At 34.2% G+C, this 24,123-nt stretch overlaps 1 protein-coding gene and 1 long non-coding RNA gene across 2 annotated transcripts; one reads left to right on the top strand and one right to left on the bottom strand.

Annotated features, from left to right (window-relative positions):
• Positions 1–10,076: 10,076 nt before the first annotated feature.
• Positions 10,077–11,700, bottom strand: LOC108459639 (senescence-specific cysteine protease SAG39-like). Its single transcript, XM_017759040.2, has 2 exons — positions 10,986–11,700; positions 10,077–10,869 (listed from the first exon to the last, which is right to left on the bottom strand). The coding sequence occupies exons 1-2, from the start codon at positions 11,491–11,493 to the stop codon at positions 10,280–10,282; spliced, it is 1,098 nt and encodes a 365-aa protein (XP_017614529.1). The 5' UTR covers positions 11,494–11,700; the 3' UTR covers positions 10,077–10,279.
• Positions 11,701–13,216: 1,516 nt separating this feature from the next.
• On the top strand, positions 13,217–15,632 carry LOC128291556 (uncharacterized). Its single transcript, XR_008281398.1, has 2 exons — positions 13,217–13,290; positions 15,465–15,632. It is a non-coding gene; the product is annotated as an uncharacterized LOC128291556 (long non-coding RNA).
• The last annotated feature ends 8,491 nt before the right edge of the window (positions 15,633–24,123 follow it).

The raw sequence follows: 24,123 nt of genomic DNA, 5'->3' as shown, positions 1-24,123 counted from the left end.
TTTATTGTGGGTTTTTTAAGAAGGATATTTAGTTGGTGGGAAGTTGGTTGGAAAATGGTGAGCGATTTTGAAGAATTTGACTCTTTATGTTTTAATGTGAAGTTACATGGTACAAGCAAAAGTCTTTGGTTGATATCAATAGCGACCTCATGCCGGTCTGTTTGGCTCGCAAGGAACGAGATGGTGTTTGAAAGAAAGGTGTTGTCTATGGATACACTGATATTTCATTCCAAGATGAGAGCACTGTTGTGGGTAAGAGTTGCTTTCATGATTGTATGGTACAAGAGAGATTATGGTGGTTTAGTTCATCTAAGTGCAGGTTCGATTCCAAAGCTGTTACATGGGTTGGCATTGTCCTCCTCATGGTTGGCTGAATTTTAACATAAGTTGGATGACAATTGGGGAAGCTATGGGCTATGGAGGTGTTCTTAGAGACGAGGAAGGAAATGTAAGAGCTTTATTCTCAGGACCATGTGATGCCATTGATGTAGATTCATCTGAATTAAGAGCAATAATTACAACATTAGATGTAATAATTGAGATAAGGTGGAGGGGAACTGGTTTGATTATTTTTGAAATCGGGTCACTGGTGGCATATAACTGGTTATTGAACAAACACAAGAGACCTTGGTTGCAACAAGCTACATTTGTAGATATGGAAAGGAGATTAGCTTATGAGGGTGAGGTAGCATTTTCAAAAGCAGAGTAGCATGGCAATGAAATGGCAGAAACATTAGCAACAGCAAGTATTAATCGTAGGGTTATGTTTAAGTTGTAGTGGTGAATGTTAGATTGGTGATTGGAATGCCTGGTTTTCATGTTATAATAGCTTTTGTGACAATTGTATTGTTTAACTGGAACTACTGTTCTGTTGCTTTTAAACAGAATAGTTTCATTGAAGCAAAAAAAAAAAGTTAAAATGTGTCATAAGTCTATATTTTCATAAATTTGGAATTTAGGTTATGCATTTTTATTTTCAAGAATTTAGTCTATCTACATTTTAGATTTCAAATCCAGGATAAACTGTTGACAATAAAATTTTAACAATATTAACGATTGGACTAAATTCCTAGAAGTAAAAGTACAATAACTAATTCCAAATTTGTGAAGAGTATAAGAACACATGACATATTTTAACCTACATAATAACATATTAAAATATAAATAAATATTTATCTAGGATTCCAAGGATTGAAAAGCAATAATCTAGAAAAGCTTAAGGACCTTAACCCAAATATTCCATTTTTGTTTTTTTTTTATTTTTAACGTGAAGATCATGTCTCTTTCTTTTACGGTTACTTTTATGAAGTATTTTTACGTTATTTTATATAACACTTATCATGTGAAAAAAATATATCATCTCTGATTATTTAGGGTAATCTACCTCTCTCTATATATATATATTTACAAAGAATGGGCCCTAAGGCCACTACCTCAATTAAATTGCATCAATAATTACAAGGTTGTGGATATCACTATGATAATCCATCTCAAACCACAGGTTACAACATTTAGAAAAATATCATCTCTTGTTTATTTAGGGTAATCTATTTAGTTAGTCACTTAATTATGGGTAAACTTCTGTTTTGGTCACTTAACAAAGAAAAAAAAAATTACAATTTGATCACTAATATTTTTGTCACCCGACTATTAAACGGCTAACGGTGTCACATTTTAGTTGATATAATAACAATTTTTCTACTAAAATTTTATACTTTCTATCAATTTCATATTAATTTTATACAAAATAATTAAAATTGATTTTTTAAAAAATTCTGAAAAACATTGAAAAGTAAATTAAACAAAAATATATGAAATTTTAAAAAATAAAAGGTAATGTGTGATAGAAAATTATGGAAAATTCTTTTTCAAATCTCCAAATTTTCTCACTTTGTATCACCTATATAAAAATATTCTTGGGGACCGACCCATATAAATAGCAAAATAGAAAAGGTCGAGAAGATCGAACACACATTTTACGTGGAAAGCTCCTCCGAAGAGGATAAAAATCACGAGCAAAGTAGGCTTCATCTTTTCAGTAAATGAGTAAACAAATGAGAGTACAACATGAAGAAAATAAACTTAAATGTACTACACGTACAAACCTAAAACCCCAAAAACAAAGCCCTAACTCTCATAGAGCAAACTTGAAAAAAAACCTTAACTGTCATAGAGTTCTCTCAAAAGGGGTACAAAATTCTCTCCACAGTTGCCACGAAAACACTCACCAAAACTTATCTGCGAGTACATCTTGTTGCCCCCAAAGAAAAGCCCTATACTTCTACATCTTTTATTGCCTCTTAATTGGCCTCTCAAAATAGGAATACAATGACCCCTTTTATGCTAAGATTAGTGGTCTAATCAGACTAAAATATCTATAAAGTAATTAGAGTTTAACAGGAGAAGAAACCTGATTTATGTGGGGATCACATTGCCACGTCACAACGTCTCCATTTGCATCGTCATGAAGTCGTCCATCGTTGCAACATCAGGAAGCTTTTCGTTGTGATGACGCCTTCCATTTAACTGAAAATATAAGGCACAACTTACAAATATCCACCTTGACTCGTATTTACCATACCTTCGTCTACATGCCCCATCACAGGCCGAACTCGATCTTTGCAGAATGTCAACCAAGCCCAAACCATTCTCGAACTTGGAAACCTAAAGATTCCTAGCCTTCAAATTAAGGTTGTATAATGCAACCAAGGCCATTTGATAAAGAATGAGAAGGATGAACGCGAAAGTGGATCGTAAAGTTTGTCAAAGTCTCGGATTTGACTTAGGGCTCTAGATGTTCGGAAAGAGACTTGGATTTTTGACACAACCTGAAACAAAATTAAATCCAAGTTAGATAAAATAATTAAAACAAATAATAAATCAAAGATTAAGGAAGTGAATAAAGAAGATAAATAGAAAGTAGAACGTGGCGTGTAGAAGTCCTAAGAAGCCTTGGAAACACGAAGAATCCACAACCCCCCTTCAAGCGGCTCAAATTTCCCCTCCAAGATAAAAACCTTGGCAAGAAAAAGTTTGAAGTTGATCCCCACAATCTAAAAAGATTGTTAAAACTCTTCTAAAAGAAACTCAAGAGAAATTCTTGAAAAGAAAAACTCAGAGAGAATTTATTAACTCAAAAGAGAAATAGAATAATAATGAATTGTCTCCCTTGTGTACAATGCAAAGGCCTATATATAGGCTAGATAAATAAATCTAAATAAAACTTCTAAGTATACTAGAACTCTAATTTAATCTAAAAAGAAGTAGTTTTAAACTAAACTTTCTTGTTAACATAAAATTCTAAATAACTTAAAATACTTAATAATTATAAAAATTTGGAATAAAATAATAATAAAATAATAAGAGCTAATAAATAAAATATTGTGCTCATATATAATAAAAATTAAGCCTAAAACTTAAATCCAATATGAAACGTCTAAGCTTGTAAGATCAATTGGGGTTCTTGAAGTGAAATGCTTAAGCTTGTTAGCATTTTCAACATGGGTTTGTCGTCATAGATGGAGAGTTTAGGCCCAGAACATAATTAGTCTCTTCTAATTCATCATTACTCTAGAATTTATTGTCTTGAAACTTCAACTCTTCTTCTCGAATTTTTTTCGTGATAAAGTCTTGAACCACTAAGTTGAGTTTTGACTTTATCTGTTTGGATTTGGATCTCGTAATTGGGCCTTGAGGAAAACTAAACTCATCTCTATTATGGCCTTTGAATTGGGCTGAGTTACTCGTATCATTCCTCTCTCCCACAAAAGGATTCGTCCTCGAATCTGCAATATCAAAAGGAGAAAGGTCAGCGACATTAAAAGTGGCACTAACATTATACTCACCGGAAAGGTCGATTTGATATGCATTGCCATTAATGCGCTTGAGTACTTGGAAAGGTCCATCACCACGTGGGTCCAATTTTGTTTTGCGTTTAGTTGGAAATCACTCTTTTCTTATGTGGACCCAAACCCAGTCACCGGGCTCAAAGATAATTTTCTTATGCCCCTTGTTAGCTTTGTTGGCAGTTGTTTCATTTGTTTTGGCGATTCGTTGTCTTGCTTTCGCATGCATGGATTTCACCAATTCAGCTTTCTTCTCACCATCTAAACTAGAAATGTTTTCTATAGGCAATGGTGCAAGATCAAGTATAGTTAGTGGATTAAAACCATAAACAAGTTCAAATGGGGAATATGCAGTTGTAGAGTGAATAGACCGGTTATATGCAAACTCAACAAATGGCAAACATTCTTCCCAACTTTTAAGGTTTTTACCCACAACAGCTCGTAGTAAAGTACCTAAGACTCGATTGACTACCTCAGTTTGTCCATCTGTTTGGGGGTGACATGCAGTAGAATATAATAATTTAGTACCAAGTTTACCCTACAATACTTTCCAAAAGTGGCTTAGGAACTTTACGTCTCTGTTCGATACAGTGGTGCGAGGTATCCCATATAGGCGCACCACCTTTTGAAAGAACAAGTCAGCCATATGTGTAGCGTCGTCCGTTTTGTGACAAGGAATGAAGTGAGCCATCTTTGAAAACTTATCAACAACAACAAAGATACTATCTCGACCTTTTTTTGTTTGTGGTAAACCAAGAATGAAATCCATGGATAAGTCTACCCATGGCGAAGAAGGAATCGGTAAAGGAGTATAAAGTCCATGAGGCATTACCTTAGATTTTGCTTCTTTACAAGTAATACAATTAGAACATACCTTTTCAACGTCCTTTTTCATGTGCAACCAATAAAAATGTTCATGTAGAATATCTAGTGTTTTGGCGACACCGAAGTGTCCCATTAGGCCTCCACTATGTGCTTCACGAATTAATAACTCTCTCATAGAACATTGTGGAACACATAACCTGTTTAGGCGAAAAAGAAACCCATCTACAAGATAAAACTTGTTCAATGCACCATTCCCACAATTAGAAAAAACATTTACAAAATCAATATCATTTAAGTATAAAAATTTTATATGTTCAAACCCTAAGACTTTAGCATTTAATGTAGTTATCAAAGAATATCTACGAAATAAGGCATCAGCAACTACATTTTCTCTACCTGTTTTATACTTAATTGTATATGGAAATGTCTCTATGAATTCCACCCATCGAGCGTGTCTCTTGCTTAACTTACCTTGTCCCTTTAACCATTTTAGGGATTCATGATCTGTATGGATAACGAACTCATTTGGCAGCAAGTAATGTTGCCAAACTTGAAGAGCTCGAATTAATGCCAACAACTCCTTATCATAAGTTGAGTAGTTTAATTGCGCCCCTGTCAGTTTTTCACTAAAATATGCGATTGGCCTTTTTTCTTGCATCAACATGGCAACAATTCCAATACCTGAAGCATCACATTCAAGTTCGAAAGTATTAGAAAAATTAGGTAATTTAAGAACCGGAGCAGAACATAACTTATCCTTTAAAGTTTGAAAAGCCTTTTCCTAAACTTCTCCCCATTTGAAACCAACAGTTTTTTAATAATCGTAGTTAATGGAGCAGCAATAGTGGAGAAATCCTTCACAAAACGTCTATAAAAACTTGCTAAACCATGGAAAGATCTCACCTCGGTAATTGATTTAAGAGTGGGCCATTCTCTAATTGCCTTTACTCTGTCCTCATTGACATGAATACCTTGAGCACTTACTAAAAAACCTAAAAAGATTAGTTTATCTCAACAAAAAGTGCATTTATCAAGGTTGGCAAATAATTTTTTAGTTCGCAGAATATCCAAACTGATTTAACATGAAAAACATGGTCATCTAAAGAAGTTGAGTAAAACAAAATATCATCAAAATATACTACCACAAATTTACCCAAATAAGGTCTCAAAACATGGTTCATCAAGCGCATGAAAGTACTAGGTGAATTAGTCAAACCGAAAGGCATGACTAACCATTCATATAAACCAAAATTAGTTTTAAATGCTGTTTTCCATTCACCCCCCTCTTTCATTCGAATTTGATGGTAACCGCTTTTTAAATCAATTTTTGTAAAGATACAAGCACCATAAAGTTCATCAAACATATCATCAAGCCTTGGAATAGGATGTCTATACTTAATAGTAATTTGGTTAATTAGTCGACAATCGACACACATTCTATACGTACCATCTTTCTTTGGCACCAGAATTACCGGCACTACACAAGGACTTAAACTTTCACGAATGTGACCCTTCGCCAAAATTTCATCTACTTGATTTTGTAACTCCTTCGTCTCCTCGGGATTGCTTCTATAAGCTGGTCGATTTGGAATTGTTGACCCAGGTATTAAGTCAATTTGATGCTCAATACCCCTCAAAGGTGGCAATCCTTTAGGTGCTTCTTCAAAAATATCTTCATATTCCGTAAAAGAGACACAAAACACTAGGCAAAGAGTTATGAAGGTTAGTCAAAGATAAACAATTTTGCCTAAATCGGATAATGATGCAAGGTTGTTTAGTGAGTAAGGCTCGTCGCACATCTTTTCCACTCGCATAAAAATTATGAACCACTCTTTTTTTCTCACAAGAGGATGCACTCACCATTGGGTCATCATTAATTTGTCTTTTTTCATAAGAGACCTCTTTTCTCTCAGCCTTTTTTGAATTTTGTGTCTTACTTCCCATAACCTCCTTACAAAACTTCATCATGTCGATTTGATCATTGTGAATATCTTTCGGATTCAAAGGGGTGAAAGTGTACTTTTTCCCACGGAAAATAAAAGAATATCGATTTAATTTACCATGATGAATAACATCACGATCGTACTGCCATGGTCTACCAAGTAACAAGTGGGCGGCATGCATGGGAATGACATCACACCAAACATCGTCAATGATAAAGGATGATGAACGAATGTGTGCTTAACAACAAGAGAGAAAACATCGAGCAAATCAACTCCCTCCACTTGACTGTCACCTTTTGCGACCAACCTTGATTTAAACATTCTGCTTTATCTGAAAATACTATAATTTGAAATCTTTGATTCCATTGAACTTTTCGATATTTAAATTCGTTGTCGCCATACCTGAAAGAGTTGATTGCGGAATCCAAACCAAGCTTTGATACTAATTTTTTGGGGATTAACCTGTATAAACAACGAAATAGAAAAGGTTGAGAAGATCGAACACAAATTTTATGTGGAAAACTCTTCTAAATAGGATAAAAACTATGGGCAAAGGAGATTTTGGCTTTTCACTAAATGAGTAAACAAGCAAGAATACAATATGAAGAAAATAAACCTAAATGTCTAAAATAAAACCCGAAAATAAATCCCTAACTCTCATTGAGCAAACTTGAAAACAAAACCCTAACTTTTATAGAGTTCTCTCAAAAGGGGTACAAAATTCTCTCCAAAGTTACCATGAAAACTCTCATCAAAATTCGTCTGCGAGTACATTTTATCACACTAAAAGAAAAGCACTATAGTTCTACATCTTTTATTGCCTCTTAATTGGCCTACCAAAACAAGGATATAGTGGCCCCTTTTATAAGCTAATATTAGAGATCTAATCAGACTAAGATATCCATGAAGTAATCAAAGTTTAACTAGGACAAGATAGCAGAGTTTAACTAGGGAAGAAACCCGATTTATGTGGGGCACGTTGCTACGTCACAACATCCTCATTTGCATCGTCACAATGTCATTTGCCGTTACAACGTTAGGAAGCTTCTCGTCTTAACGTCCTCATCTATTCGGCCAAAAATACGAGGCACACCCTACAAATATCCTATACCCATTCTTTAAAAAATATACAAAATTATTGAAATTTTATAAAAATGATAAAAATTTTATAAAAATGATAAAAATATAAAAAATAATTATAAAAATTAAAATCTAGCTATCCTAAGCTCATCTAACATATACAGTTCCAGAGTTGCTGAGAGTAGCCTGTGACTCCAAATAGATTCATCATTAAAGCTCACTCTCTTTCTACTTTTTTGGGTCTTTAAGTAATGGTGTTAGAGTCTTTTTTAAATTGAATAGTGCATTATATATCCACACACAATTTTTAGAGTATTGAAACCAAACGTGGTGTGGGTGAAAAGACAAATAAAAGAATGTTGGGAAGTATTGGGTGAATGCTACCAAACTACCAACACAAATGTGGAGGTGTATAACATGTATTGCCGCTCAAATTCTAGCAACTCTAATAAGCTTGGAACTAAATATACCAATTACGAGCCTAAAGGATGGAAACTACGAGTGCCACTTGATCGCGAGGTTTCGTGATAGGTTTTAAATATTTATAATTACTCATTCTTGAACTAACTATTATCGCGATGTAGGCAAGTGTATCTATCGAACAGTAGTATGGTTTTAGCAAGACCAGATTGTCGAACCCAAAGGAACTAAAAGTACTAGTAATGACTGTCTTTTTATTATCTAGCCTAAGAATAAAATGGGTTTTATTTGTTTTAATTAACTAATTATCTAAACTAAGAATGCACAGAGAAAAGAATTGGGGAATTACTTTTAGGAAAATCGATTGACTTGAGACAATACCTAAGGAAAAATCCACCTAGACTTTACTTGTTATTCTGGCTCCGAACTGTACGCTTTATTCATTCAACTTGTTCCGTAGAGATCCCTAAGTTATGTTACTATCCCTATTCAAGACTAATAACGTCTAATCCCTAAATTGAATAACCGAGACTTTTCTCTAATTAACACTCTAGGGTTGCATTAACTCGATCTATAGATCCCCTAATTAGGTTTCACCCTAATCCGGTAAAATCTTGTTACCCTATTTCTAGGCGCGCTATCAACTCCGCTTAATTATGACAAAAGTACTCTTAAACAGGGTCTATTCTTCCTCTGAATAAGAGCATGTTTTGAATCAGTATCCTGGGATATCAAAACAAGAATTAAGAACACATAATTAAGAACAAGTTAAATATTTATCATACGATTCAGAAAATAATAACAAGATTCGTCTTAGGTTTCATTCCCCTTAGGTATTTAGGGGATTTAGTTCATAACTAAATAAGAAAAAATCTCAGAAGAATAAAGAATACAAAACATAAAGAAAACCCAAAACTCCTAAAGGGAAATTAAGAATAGATCTTCAGTCTTGATGATGAATTCGGCTTCTGAGATGGATCAATCGGCTTCCTTGGGGTAATTCCTTACCCTCTTCTCCGTCTCCCTTTTTTCTCCTCTTCTAGGGTGTATTTATAGGCTTTGGAATGCCTAGAAGCCCTCAAAAGTGGCCTTTTCCGAATTGGACTTAACTTGGGCTCAGCAGGGACATGCCCGTGTGACTCGCCCGTGTGCGATTACTTTAAGCCGTTTTCGAGCCTGTTAGAATGGCACGGGCGTGTGCTATGCCCGTGTGAGTGGTGCTCCAATTCTGCCAGATTGACACGGCCGTGTGGTCTGCCCGTGTGAGGAGGTCCAGGCCATGTTGATTTCGTACTTTGGTCCATTTTCTTTGTTTTTGGCCTGTTTCTCGATCCTTTCTCTCTCCTATGCTCTCCTAAGTATAAAACATGAAATTAAAGCATTAGAAGCATCGAATTCACCAATTCTAATGAGAAATCATCCATAAAATGCATTAAACATGGGGTGAAAATGTGTATAATTTACGGTTTATCACCACTCCACCTTCTCCAATCCATAAAAAAAGAAATTTTTAATCATTTTTATAACTTTTCATAATTTATCTATTTTTCTAAAAAATTGTATAAGTTTAATTTTTAAAATTTTTTATTTAATTTGTTTCTAGAATTTCAATATTTTTATAACTTTTTATCATTTTTATATCTTAATTTTTTAAATATTTTTGAGAAGTTTATATGTTTTAATATTTTGATTTTTATAATTTTTAAATAAAATTAGGTCAAATTGTCAAAAAATATAAATGTTAAGGACTAAAATTATAATTATATTAAAAAAATTGTCATTATTAGCCACTTAAATGCGAGGTGAGCCAGAAATGAAACAAATTTGAAAACATCGGCGAAACAATTGAGACTAGACATGTAATAATTAGAACAATTGGAGTACCCTAAATATAAAATATTTGATTTTACAATATAAATAAGTCACCCCTTAAAATTATAAAATATTAAAAATAGACATTGGATTCTCCTAAATATGTATGTGCCTTATAATGTTCGTTTACATCGTTCATATGGAGTAGCATGTATATATATAGACATTTTGGTATGCGTTTACATTGTTCATACTACATTCACGTATGTATATATATAGACATTGGATTCTCCTAAATATGTATGTGCCTAATAAGAGAATTTATAAAAAAGGCAACTATGGTTTAAGTTATATTTATGCAGTAGGGTAGGATGCTTGCATTGCAATGCCACAAATGCCTTCCTTTGCATCCACATCTCTTTGCATCCTAATGTAGCCTTCTTCACCCCAGCTACTGCCCCAAGAGTTCTTCACCAACCAATACTTAGTCCCACCATCCTCTCCATATCCAACAGCCGTCACTCCGTGGTCCAGATCGGTGCCACAACTTCCCGTAAACACACCACCCGAGTAGAACTGGAAGTCGAACTCCCCGGCATCGATGGCAACAGAAACAGGTTGGTTGGCAACGGCCTTTTGCAATGCATCTTCACTATTGGCAGGCACATCTTCAAACCCATTTATCTTAGCCGCATGGTTGGCTTCTTCGTTGGTACTGCATGTGCCATCAACTCCCTTGTAGGGGTAAATGGATTCGGTTGCCAGGCCTTTGTTCTTCTCGATGAATTGGAATGCGTCGTCCATTAGACCACCTTCGCAGCCTTGATCCTCACCCTTGGTGTCACAGTCCACCAGTTCCTGCTCGGACAAGGAAATTAACTTTCCTGTTGTTAGCTTAGTAACCCCTTCCATGGCTGCCACGGCCGAGAACGCCCAACAGCATCCTATATTTCAGCATCCCATGATCGAGACAAACACATAGTTAGAACACAACACAGAAAAAGAACAAAGCATAGTAATATTTTAGTAATGTTTCGGAGAACAAGAAATTAGAGCAGACCGCATTGGCCTTGGTCCTTGATAGGTGTAACAGCTCCTTTCTTTCTCCAGTCCACGGTAGAAGGCAATGCGGTGGCGTTCTCGTATTTGAAAGTAGTAGCCGTGTTGGAACACATATGGCCCTTGAACCCATTTCGAGAAGTAGTGAGCTCTTGGTTGGTTAGATCTGCAAATTGGTTCACACCGAGCTTGTACGGCTTGTTGTTGGCAGCATTGAAAGAGTCGATGCGTGCCACATTTTGTTTGAAAATCTGGAAACGCTTTTGCCTCTCGTTGGTGTCCTTGTAAACTCGTCCGAATTGTACCATCCATTGTTGATGCCTCTCGTACATGGATGCATCTTCAAGAGCAGCGCGGGATGTGGCTTCACATACACCCAATATGAAGATTAGTAAGGCCAAACAAGTGAAATGATGATGCAGCAGGTTTTTGGAAGCCATCGTGGAAGAAGAGTTTCGATGAAATAGAAAAATGAAGAGGCACACCAAATGTGATGAATTCCTAGACATATATATATTGTCCTATTTTTTCACCATCTATTCTTGGCTATATGCTGCGTGATGAAGACCCAATATGAGAATTGTTTTCATAAATTAAAATGAACCAGCTTTTAAGTTGATCTGAAAGACTTATAGTTTATCGTATTATTGATAAATTGGAAAAATGGAAAGGCACGCTAACTGTGAGGAATTATCTATCCTTGGTGTCACTATCAAACAAAGAACCAAAAACCAATTTTTTCAAGTAGGCTATGGACACCCTTTCTTATGAATTGAAAGTAATTAGATTTTTCGGTTTTTCTAACAATGTTACTTACACATCCGTAGATATACCAGAAACCTATGTTCCCATCCCACTATGTATGTGCTTATAATTTAATTAATTGAAGTCTTAAATGGTTTGAGAAAGGAAAGGGACTTAGGCGAGAAAGGACTTTGGAGAAGAGGGAGTGTATGATGATCGTTTTATGGAACACTAAACTATACTACGATCACGACAATGCAAGCGCACCTATCGAATGGTAGTATAGTTATGGTGAGTTTAGAATATCGTATCCACAAGGACTAAAAGTACTAGTATTGACTTTTTTTCTATTATTTAACCTAAAATATAAGGGATTCATTTTATTCTAATATTAACTAACTAATTAACTACTGAATGCGACAGAGAGTGAAGAAAATAACCGAATAAACCAATAATAAAGACAATACCCAAGGAAAAATCCACCTAGACTTCACTTATTATTCCGAATCTGAACCAAACGATTTATTCACTTGTCTTGATCTGTAGAAATCCCTAAATCATGTTAATATCTCTTTTGAGACTAAAAACAACTAACTCTAGGTTGATTAATTGAAATTTCTTTCTAATTAAAACCCCTATTGTCGCATTAACTTGATCTATGGATTCCCTTATTAGATTTGGCTCTAATCCGGTAGATTTATGTCGCCCTATTTCTAGGGTTGCATGCAACTCAGCTTAATTATGCAAGATCTACTACTCTTAAACAGGGACTTTTCTCCACTGAATAAGCACATCAATCTTGGAATAATATCCTGAAAATATTAAGGCAAGAATTAATAACTCATAATTAAGAACAAGAACAAGTATTTATCATTAAATTCAGAACATTAAATAACAAGATCTGTCTCGGGTTTCATCTTCCCTGTAACAGCCCGTTTTTTTAAGGTTGATCGGAACAGTGGTTTCGGGGCCACCAAATCCGAACGAGTAGGTTGGTAAATATTATATTTAATATTTACGAGTTAATTGTGATTTTAAAAATGTTTTTGATATTGTGATTTTTGTTTTATAAGCAATTTATTAAGTTCAAGTGGTATGACCCTAAGGTCAAGTGGGTTTAGAAAATGAGGTATCGGGATCTTGTTTCTATAAACCGAGTCGTAAATATTTTTATAAATATTTACGTAGTGGCAATAAGATGGTATTAAAGTTTCGTTGAACAATTTTATCGTTTCGATAGTTAATTAAACAAAAAGGACTAAATTGTATAAAGTGCAAAAGTTGTGTTCTATAACCTAAAGGTATTAAATAGATATAGAACTTAAAAGTAGAAGTCTTTATTTGGTAATTAGCCCATTAAAGAGATAGTGGGATATGATGGCTTGGCATTTGGTGTAATGAATAAAGTGTATAAAGGTTAATATTATAAATTGGTTAAAAATAATAATAAAATGAATATAATAAAAGAATCAAGGTGTCATCTTTTTCATTCTCTTTTTACCAGCCGAATATGAAGGCTTGAGAAGCCATGGAAGAAGCTTCTAACTTTCAGCTAATGCATGGTAGGCATTTCTAGTCCCGTTTTTAATTATTTTTATATTTTCGGATCGTTGTTGCTTAATCTATCTAATGAGGGACTATTTTGCAAAACCATTGAATAGTTTGATATTTGCCATTGATGAGTATAATAGGGCTTTGAAGTTTAATGGAAGAATATGAGTCCTTGTTGATAGTTAAACACCTTTTGTTAAGTGATTTTTTGTGAAATTGATAATTAAGGGCTAAATTGATAAATGTGAAAACTTTGTGGTTAAAATGTCAAATAAATGAAATGTGTGGCCTGCTAGAGACACTAGTGATATTATTCTATAGTATAATTTTACTCAATTTCATGAATTTGCATTTTTATGATACAAGGACTAAATTGTAAAGAAGTTGAAATATTAGGGGCAAAACTATAATTTTTCCATAAAGTGAATTATGGACTGTTTCGATACCATGAACATTTGGCTAAGCTTAATTATGGTTAAAAATGGTTAATTTGCATGTTTTGAGCTCGGGGACTAAAATGAATAAAAGTAAAACTTTAGGGTAATTTTGTAAAATGACAAAATGACCAAATTGTATGAAATGAGGTGTTTTAATGTCTAAATTAATATACTGAATGAAATTATTAATTTAGATCAAGATCGGTGGAAAATCGAGAAAATGAGAAAATTACCAAAATGCCCTCGAACTTTGGTATCTCTACAATTTAGCTGTGTAAGTTCGTATGCAATAAGCATTGTTAAATTGATGTTTCTAATGCTTTAATATTGTATAAATTGTATATACGTGAATATTTTAATGTCCTGACATATCGATAAAATGTGGCACTTAGTGTGCGGGGCAATCAAATATGGTACTCAATTATACGAAATATTGAGAATGGCACTTAGTGTGCGAGATATTGAGAATGACACTTAGTGTGCAAAATATCGAATGATTCAAAGGGAAATTATAAATTGTGATTGAATGATTAAATAGAGCAAAGTGAACAGTATACATGCTATATTATATGAATTGTTTATGAGACGACTTTATAATGGTGATATTTGGGCTTTGAGCCTAGCAAGCTTTAAGTCGGTGAATAAATTTATCGGGTTTAAAACCTAGCGGCTAAATACCTTGATTTGATAAAAGTCTAAGACTATGAGACCTTGTGTTAAATCGGCAATTGAATTTGTTCAATGCATTAAGTTGGCGGTATGTGATATATTCTTATGCATGTTAGATCGATTGGAATTGAATCATGAATGTGAAATGAGAAGCACAGGTGAAAATGCCTATGTCATATATGTGAGTAAGGGCAAAACCATCGTAAATTATCGATAAGGGTGGACTATGTGCGAAATCATCTTATAATTGCTAATTTGAACGGTTGTGTGCGAATCATTGAGCATGATGTATTGTATTGAGATTATGCTTGAGTGAAATTATAGATATGTGATGAAATTGATTGGTGATATACATGTTTAAATAATGTGAATGCAAAGAATGTGTGAAAGAGTAAATTTGTAATAAATCTGCTTGGGACAACAGCAGTAACGTGATTTTGGAAAATCACCATAAATTTTTGGAGTTGAATTAGAAGCTAAATAAATTATGTAGTTAAAGATTAATGAGTCTAGTTTCTTATAAAAGAAACCTTGTAAGCAAAAGAATTGCTGATAATGAGATATTTGAAGTGGCGTGGGATAGAGTCAAATGACTTCGGGGTCCCCTGTTCTGTTTTTAGAAAATCATTATAATTTGTACAAAAATGGTCATAAGATAAAATTTATATTCTTAGACTCCTTAATGAGTCTAGTTTCAAATGAAATCAAATGGAACATATATTGAATTCTGTACAATGAGAAATTTGATTCGTAGTGAAGAGTGGTTAGATTAGTCAAACAGTGAAACAGGGGAAACTTTAAGAAAAATCTGGTATTGATTGGACACACCTAAAATTCTAAAAATTTTATGGATGGAAGATATATGAGTCTATTTTTAGGGAAAATTAACAACAATTAATTTGGAGTTTTGTAGCTCCAGTTATAAATAATTTAGTGACTATTGCGCAGGAAGACAACTTGTAGTGAATTTGTGATTATGTTGTAAACATTGATAAAACTTGTTAATGAGTTGCTTATTATTTTCTTATGAACTTACTAAGCGTAAAGCTTACTCCCCTTTTCTTTTTCATATTCGCTAGGGTTGCTAGGTTAGCTCGGGTTGGAGGCCGTCAGAGATATTATCACATTGTCAAGTCTACGCTATCGGCGTAAGTAAATCTTAGTGTTTCGAGTCTATGGCATGTATAGGGTTGTAAAGTTGAGTAAGTAAATGATACAAGACTAAGATATTGGTAAATATTTAATAATGCCTCATGAATATTTTGGGCCTTGTAAGCCCGATTAAAGGATAATATACGTGTGTATGAAAAGTTTAAATCAGGTAGCACCTCGAACCCTGTTCCAGCGAGGGATACGGGCGAAGGGTGTTACATTTTATTGGTATCAGAGCCATAGTTTAGTCGGTTCTAGGACTACCATGGCGTATGTGAGTCTAGCTGTACATGCCATATTTGACCTGCGATAATGTGATATCTCCTGACTCTGAAGAAAATTATTTGAATAGGACAGATAAGTCTTTCAATCAAGCTAATTTTAATAGTATAGAATATGTACTCAGATGTTCGAATGAAATTGTGTTCTATACTGATTTGATTAAATTAAAGTTGGCTCTGAAATGTTTAAGTGTTCATGAATATATGAATCCAAAGTTAAATGAAATGATATGTTCAAAGTGCACATATGTGATGTTTTATAGACTTGGTTAAGTCACTTCAATGTGCAACAACAAGTGAACATAGGCACTGTGTGTGTGAGTTCCGTAACCGAGCACTGTGTGTGCGAGATCAGTTGTTGAGGCACTGTGTGTGCGAGTTCTGTAACCGAGCACTGTGTGTGTGAGATCGATTGTTGAGGCACTGTGTGTGCGAGTTCCGTAATCGAGCACTGTGTGTGCGAGATCGGTTGTTGAGGCACTGTGTGTGCGAGTTCTGTAACTGAGCACTGTGTGTACGAGATCGGTTGTTGAGGCACTGTGTGTGTGATTTCCGTAACCGAGCACTGTGTGTGCGAGATCAGTTGTTGAGGCACTTTGTGTGTGATTTCCGTAACCGAGCACTGTGTGTGCGAGATCGGTTGTTGAGGTACTGTGTGTGTGATTTCCGTAACCAAGCACTGTGTGTGCAAGATCGGTTGTTGGGGCACTAAGTGTGTGAAATGAGATCATGTAAGACCTCGTCCGAGACGAAGGCATTGATTTGAAGTAGTGTATAAGAACGTGTTTGAGACACTGGCATCACTTATGATTCGTGTAAGACCTTATCCGGGACAGTGGCATCGATATTGAATAAACTTGGTCAGATGTATGTAGTCCATGTGAAAATGAGACGTGATAAATAACAGATAAATATATGCTATATGTGCTTGACATGTGACCTTGTGGTTCCATGAATCAAACAGGGAAAAATATGACATGTTTTGGTTGGTATGTATTGGATATGTGCAAGTTTTGTTCATACGGATGAATTGACAGTTATCACACGAATTTAAAATCATAGTCATAAGTTATTAGTAAATATAAATAAGTGAAGCTATTTAATAAGGTTATATGAACTTAAGAGTACTATGAATGTATATGCAATTGAGATTATTTTTCAATTTGGATTAGTGATATGGAATTTTCATAATCATTGAAATGATTTATTTGCTTAAGGCTTACTAAGCTTTCAAAGCTTATTCGTGTGTTTTCATAAGATGATATGCTTTCCAACCGAGCTAATTCGATAATCTGAATGTTATACTCAAACGTTTGAGTGAAAATGTGTTGGTGATGAGTTGAAACTCATAAAAGGTATGAATCGTAATGCATGATATTCGCTATTGATAAATGTTATAATTATATGAGTATATGAGTTGTGATGTTGGGTATATGATTGTTGTGTGAATATTTTGATTTGGAATTTATGATTTGATTTAGCGTATGAGCTATGTGTTAAGTACCAAGTGATCATAAGTAAATGATTGCTAGATGTTTGAGAATACGGAATTAGTAATGAACTGTTCGTTCATAATAGTCTGCATGTGATGTGCATGCTTACGTAAGAGTTAAAATTGTTGGCTTTACAACCTCACCCCTCATTGGTAAAGCATTATAATGAGATCCGTACTATATGGCTTAAATAAGCTTACAAGTGCGGAATGACAGAGTCTCGTGATTGAAGGATTAGTATTGTGATCAGATAAGAGAATGAGTCCGCATGTGAAGACAGCAACAGAAAAGATATTGGATCGTGTTGAAGGCCATTTGTAATATGCAAAGTCACTGTTAAAAGAAAAGTTGAATTTGATGAAACCAAATATTCAGGTATGATATCTAAAGAATATATTAACTGGAAGTTCTTCCGAATTGGCCTCCGTTAGTGTTGGGATAATGAGAAATTAGTGATGTCAGAGATAGACAGTAGAATTATATTTGAATTATAAAGATATTTGAGCACAGCAATTATAGTCGAATGGTTTACGAGAACTCTTCTGGGTATTCTATGTGTTCAATTATCCTCAGGGGTATGTGAAGCTGTATATTTTCAGATGAAATTCTTATCATATGAGAACGTTATCTATATATATTGATATATGAAAGCATTGTTGGGCTGTTCGGGTTACAATCAGCATTATTATATCTTTCTCTGGTATTCTATTTCATTTTATTGAAAGAAAAGATCGACGATTAAATCTGTGTGATTTTGGTATTCTGCTCCTACTAGTTGTTGATCTGCTTAGTATACATGAAGATTATATGGTTTCTGTTACTGTTGATTCCGGTGCATATGAGTGATGCTTTACTTCTGGATTTCCTCTGAAACATCATTGAGATATCTGTCATCTGATATGGGTGCTTTCTTAAAAAAGATTAGTATAGTGATATATTCGAGAATTACAGTATCTCTGTTTTCTTATGATTCTATATGGTTATCTGTGAAAAATATTTATTGAATGACTGTAACTATATTTCAATTTCTCTTATGTTCAAAATGCATTATTGATAATTGGGACATTATATATCTATACGGTTGAGATGTCAGCCTTATTATGGCACTATGATTTTAAATTATCTGATGGTTGTGGCTTCAGTATGGTTCAAAGCTTCGTTGATTAATAATTGAAAAGTTATTACTTGACAGTCGAGATCGATTCAGTTGTCTAGTTTGATTAGATTAATTGCTTGAAGGATTAATCGAGTTACTTGTATCTGAATCTATCCACAGGGTGGAAATAAGTTTGAATGTTCACGGATAAATAGATGAATATTCTGAATGCATGATTCATATTCTAGAAGATATGATACAGAATTATATCCATCAGAACGATTTTATTGAGAAATGTTCTTGTAGATCGTGATTGGGAAGTCTGAATGATGTGATAATTATCAATAAAGTGGTAAACAGTTGAAGAAATTGTTAATTGAAGCGTCAGTTCTCAGGTGAAGAGTTATTCGACACAAGAATTAAAGATGGTTTGAACTGTTGAAAGATTATGAGTCAGCGATTGATTATCAATCTGGACAAATGATTATAGTCTTTGGGGTTACGGCGAGAATCTTTATGTGTTTTACGGCCGATAATCATGTGATTAATCTTATCAAATGATGAGTAGTTATTGGCTGAGCTAGAAACTAAATTGATGTTTAATTAGCAAATTTGTGAGGTTAAGAGGTGTGTCAGTGAATTACAAGTTAAAAAGGGTACAACGTAAATTGATTTCTGATTTAGAATTTCAGATTGGAACCTACAATTGTTCGATTATGTCGAGATAGAGTTTGTGTATTGAGAAATCCAGAGATTTTACAACAATTGTGACATCTAGCACAGTGGTAATTATCTGTCCGTACGGGGAGTACTAAAAGAGTACTAGTTTTCATTGTTCAAATGGACACGAGGATTATATCGTGTTACTAAAATAAACTACTATGAGCTTTGGGTATGGAATTACTTTGTAACACTGTGTTCTAGAACTTGAAAGCAACCGAGAAAGACATTTATTGTTGGTTAAGTTTGCATATAATAATAATAGTTATGAGATGAATGTTAAGATAGAATTGTATGAGTGTGGTATGGTTGCAATTACTGAACTTCGTTGTATTGAATTGAATTTTTATAAAAAGAATTTCGGGGTCGATGTGATTGGAAAGACTGAAGGGAAATGAAAGTAATTCATGACCGTCTAAAAACAATCTCAGATTTGCAGAAAATATATTGGGGCTTGATGCGTAAAATCATTGAATTTTCAATTAGAAAATTGAGTATTTGTAAAGGTATTATAGTGGGAATAGAATTTCTAGATTTAGCTATAAAGAGAAGTTGAGTTCGCAGTTCATCGGATTGAATGAGATTATTATCAAAACTTGAGAAGACCCGTAATGTGTTTTTTTTATATATATGATGTGATGATACAAATAAGATCCTTTATCTATAGTATCACTTACAGAAGTAGAAACTCAGCTTGTTATGATGTATAGCAAAGAGCAGATCATAATCTTAGCTCATGAGATTGAAAAGTTGAGAAATCTGAGGCTAGGTGAGAAATTGTTGAGGTTGGTGAAAGAAAATCACTAATTTATTCTCTGGCAAGATTTTCGGGGACGAAAAATCCCTAAGGGGGGAGAGTTGTAACAGCCCGTTTTTTTAGGGTTGATCGAGCAATGGTTTGGGGCCACCAAATCCGAGCAGTAGGTTGGTAAATATTATATTTAATATTTACGAGTTAATTGTGATTTTAAAATGTTTTGATATTGTGATTTTTATTTTATAAGCGATTTATTAAGTTCAAGTGGTATGACCCTAAGGTCAAGTGGGTTTAGAAAATGAGGTATCGGGATCTTGTTTCTATAAGCCGAGTCGTAAATATTTTATAAATATTTACGTGGTGGCAATAAGATGGTATTAAAGTTTCGTTGAACAATTTTATCGTTTCGATAGTTAATTAAACAAAAAGGACTAAATTGTGTAAAGTGCAAAAGTTGTGTTCTATAACCTAAAGGTATTAAATAGATATAGAACTTAAAAGTAGAAGTCCTTATTTGGTAATTAGCCCACTAAAGAGATAGTGGGATATGATGGCTTGGCATTTGGTGTAATAAATAAAGTGTATAAAGGTTAATATTGTAAATTGGTTAAAAATAATAATAAAATGAATATAATAAAAGAATCAAGGTGTCATCTTTTTCATTCTCTTTTTACCAGCCGAATATGAAAGCTTGAGAAGCCATGGAAGAAGCTTCTAACTTTCAGCTAATGCATGGTAGGCATTTCTAGTCCCGTTTTTAATTATTTTTATATTTTCGGGATCGTTGTTGCTTAATCTATCTAATGAGGGGACTATTTTGCAAAACCATTGAATAGTTTGATATTTGCCATTGATGAGTATAATAGGGCTTTGAAGTTTAATGGAAGAATATGAGCCCTTGTTGATAGTTAAACACCTTTTGTCAAGTGATTTTTTGTGAAATTGATAATTAAGGGCTAAATTGATAAATGTGAAAACTTTGTGGTTAAAATGTCAAATAAATGAAATGTGTGGCCTGCTAGAGACACTAGTGATATTCGTCTATAGTATAATTTTACTTAATTTCATGAATTTGCATTTTTATGATACAAGGACTAAATTGTAAAGAAGTTGAAATATTAGGGGCAAAACTATAATTTTTCCATAAAGTGAATTATGGACTGTTTCGATACCATGAACATTTGGCTAAGCTTAATTATGGTTAAAAATGGTTAATTTGCATGTTTTGAGCTCAGGGACTAAAATGAATAAAAGTAAAACTTTAGGGGTAATTTTGTAAAAAGGAAAAAAATGACCAAATTGTATGAAATGAGGTGTTTTAATGTCTAAATTAATATACTAAATGAAATTATTAGTTTAGATCAAGATCGGGTGGAAAATTGAGAAAAATGAGAAAATTACCAAAATGCCCCTGAACTTTGGTATCTCTACAATTTAGCCAGGTAAGTTCGTATGCAATAAGTATTGTTAAATTGATGTTTCTAATGCTTTAATATTGTATAAATTGTATATACGTGAATATTTTAATGTCTGACGACATATCGACAAAATGTGGCACTTAGTGTGCGGGCAATCAAATATGGTACTCGATTAATACGAAATATTGAGAATGGCACTTAGTGTGCGAGATATTGAGAATGACACTTAGTGTGCAAAATATCGAATGATTCAAAGGAAATTATAAATTGTGATTGAATGATTAAATAGAGCAAAGTGAGCAGTATACATGCTATATTATATGAATTGTTTATGAGACGACTTTATAATGGTGATATTTGGGCTTTGAGCCTAGCAAGCTTTAAGTCGGTGAATAATATTATCGGGTTTAAAACCTAGCAGGCTAAATACCGGTGATTTGATAAAAGTCTAAGACTATGAGACCTTGTGTTAAATCGGCAATTGAATTTGTTCAATGCATTAAGTTGGCCAGGTATGTGATATATTCTTATGCATGCTAGATCGATTGGAATTGAATCATGAATGTGAAATGAGAAGCACAGGTGAAAATGCCTATGTCATATATGTGAGTAAGGCAAAACCATCGTAAATTATCGATAAGAGTGGACTATGTGCGGACATCTTATAATTGCTAATTTGAACGGTTGTGTGCGAATCATTGAGCATGATGTATTGTATTGAGATTATGCTTGAGTGAAATTATAGATATGTGATGAAATTGATTGGTGATATACATGTTTAAATAATGTGAATGCAAAGAATGTGTGAAGGAGTAAATTTGTAATAAATCTGCTTGGGACAGCAGCGGTAACATGATTTTGGAAAATCACCATAAATTTTTGGAGTTTAGTTAGAAGCTGAATAAATTATGTAATTAAAGCTTAATGAGTCTAGTTTCTTAATAAAAGAAACCGTGTAAGCAAAAGAATTGCTGATAATGAGATATTTGAAGTGGCGTGGGATAGAGTCAAATGACTTGGGGTCCCTGCTCATTTTTTGAAAATCATTATAATTTGTACAAAAATGGTTATAAGATAAAATTTATATTCTTAGACTCCTTAATGAGTCTAGTTTCAAATGAAATCAAATAGAACATATTTTGAATTCTGTACAATGAGAAATTTGATTCGTAGTGAAGAGTGGTTAGATTAGTCAAACAGTGAAGCAGGGGAAACTTTAAGAAAAATCTGGTATTGATTGGACAAACCTAAAATTCTGAAAATTTTATGGATGGAAGATATATGAGTCTATTTTCAGGTAAAATTAACAGCAATTAATTTGGAGTTTTGTAACTCCAGTTATAAATAATTTAGTTACTATTGCTCAGGAAGACAACTTGTAGTGAATTTGTGATTATGTTGTAAACATTGATAAAACTTGTTAATGAGTTGCTTATTGTTTTCTTATGAACTTACTAAGCTTAAAGCTTATTCCCCTTTTCTTTTCCATATTCCCTAGGGTGGCTAGGTTAGCTCGGGTTGGAGGCCGTCAGAGATATTATCACATTGTCAAGTCTACGCTATCGGCGTAAGTAAATCTTAGTGTTTCGAGTCTATGGCATGTATAGGGTTGTAAAGTTGAGTAAGTAAATGATACAAGACTAAGATATTGGTAAATATTTAATAATGCCTCATGAATATTTTGGGCCTTGTAAGCTGATTAAAGGATAATATCGTGTGTATGAAAAGTTTAAATCTGGTAGCACCTCGAACCTGTTCCCTATGAGGATACGGGCGAAGGGTGTTACATTTTATTGGTATCAGAGCCATAGTTTAGTCGATTCTAGGACTACCATGGCGTATGTGAGTCTAGCTGTACATGCCATATTTGACCTGCGATAATATGATATCTCGACTCAAGAAAATTATTTGAATAGGATGATAAGTCTTTCAATCAAGCTAATTTTAATAGTATAGAATATGTACTCGGATGTTCGAATGAAATTGTGTTCTATCTTGATTTGATTAAATTAAAGTTGGCTCTGAAATGTTTAAGTGTTCATGAATATATGAATCCAAAGTTAAATGAAATGATATGTTCAAAGTGCACATATGTGATGTTTTATAGACTTGGTTAAGTCACTTCAATGTGCAACAACAAGTGAACATAGGCCTTTGTGTGTGTGAGTTCCGAACCGAAAATCGTGTGTGCGAGATCGATTGTTGAGGCAATTGTGTGTGCGAGTTACATAACCGAAACAATTGTGTGTGCGAGATCGGTTGTTGAGGCACTTGTGTGCGCGAGTTTCAGAACCGAGCAATTTGTGTGTACGAGCGGTTGTTGAGGCACTTGTGTGTGCGAGTTCCAAATGTAGCAATCTTGTGTGTGCGAGAGCGGTTGTTGAGGCACTTGTGTGTGCGAGTTCCGTAATCGAGCACTTGTGTGTACGAGATCGGTTGTTGAGGCACTGTGTGTGCGAGTTCCGTAACCGAGCACTGTGTGTGCGAGATCAGTTGTTGAGGCACTGTGTGTGTGATTTCCGTAACCGAGCACTGTGTGTGCGAGATCGGTTGTTGAGGTACTGTGTGTGCGAGTTCCATAACCAAGCACTGTGTGTGCAAGATCGGTTGTTGGGGCACTAAGTGTGTGAATTGAGATCATGTAAGACCTCGTCCGAGACGAAGGCATTGATTTGAAGTAGTGTATAAGAACGTGTTTGGGACACTGGCATCACTTATGATTCGTGTAAGACCTTATCCGGGACAGTGGCATTGTTATTGAATAAACTTGGTCAGATGTATGTAGTCCATGTGAAAATGAGACGTGATAAATAACAGATAA

The sequence above is a fragment of the Gossypium arboreum genome, chromosome 4 (genome assembly GCF_025698485.1).
Source record: "Gossypium arboreum isolate Shixiya-1 chromosome 4, ASM2569848v2, whole genome shotgun sequence".
In the NCBI taxonomy this organism is placed as follows: Eukaryota; Viridiplantae; Streptophyta; class Magnoliopsida; order Malvales; family Malvaceae; genus Gossypium; species Gossypium arboreum.
Note: the sequence above shows the minus strand (reverse complement) of the source record. Positions and strands in the feature narration are given on the sequence as shown.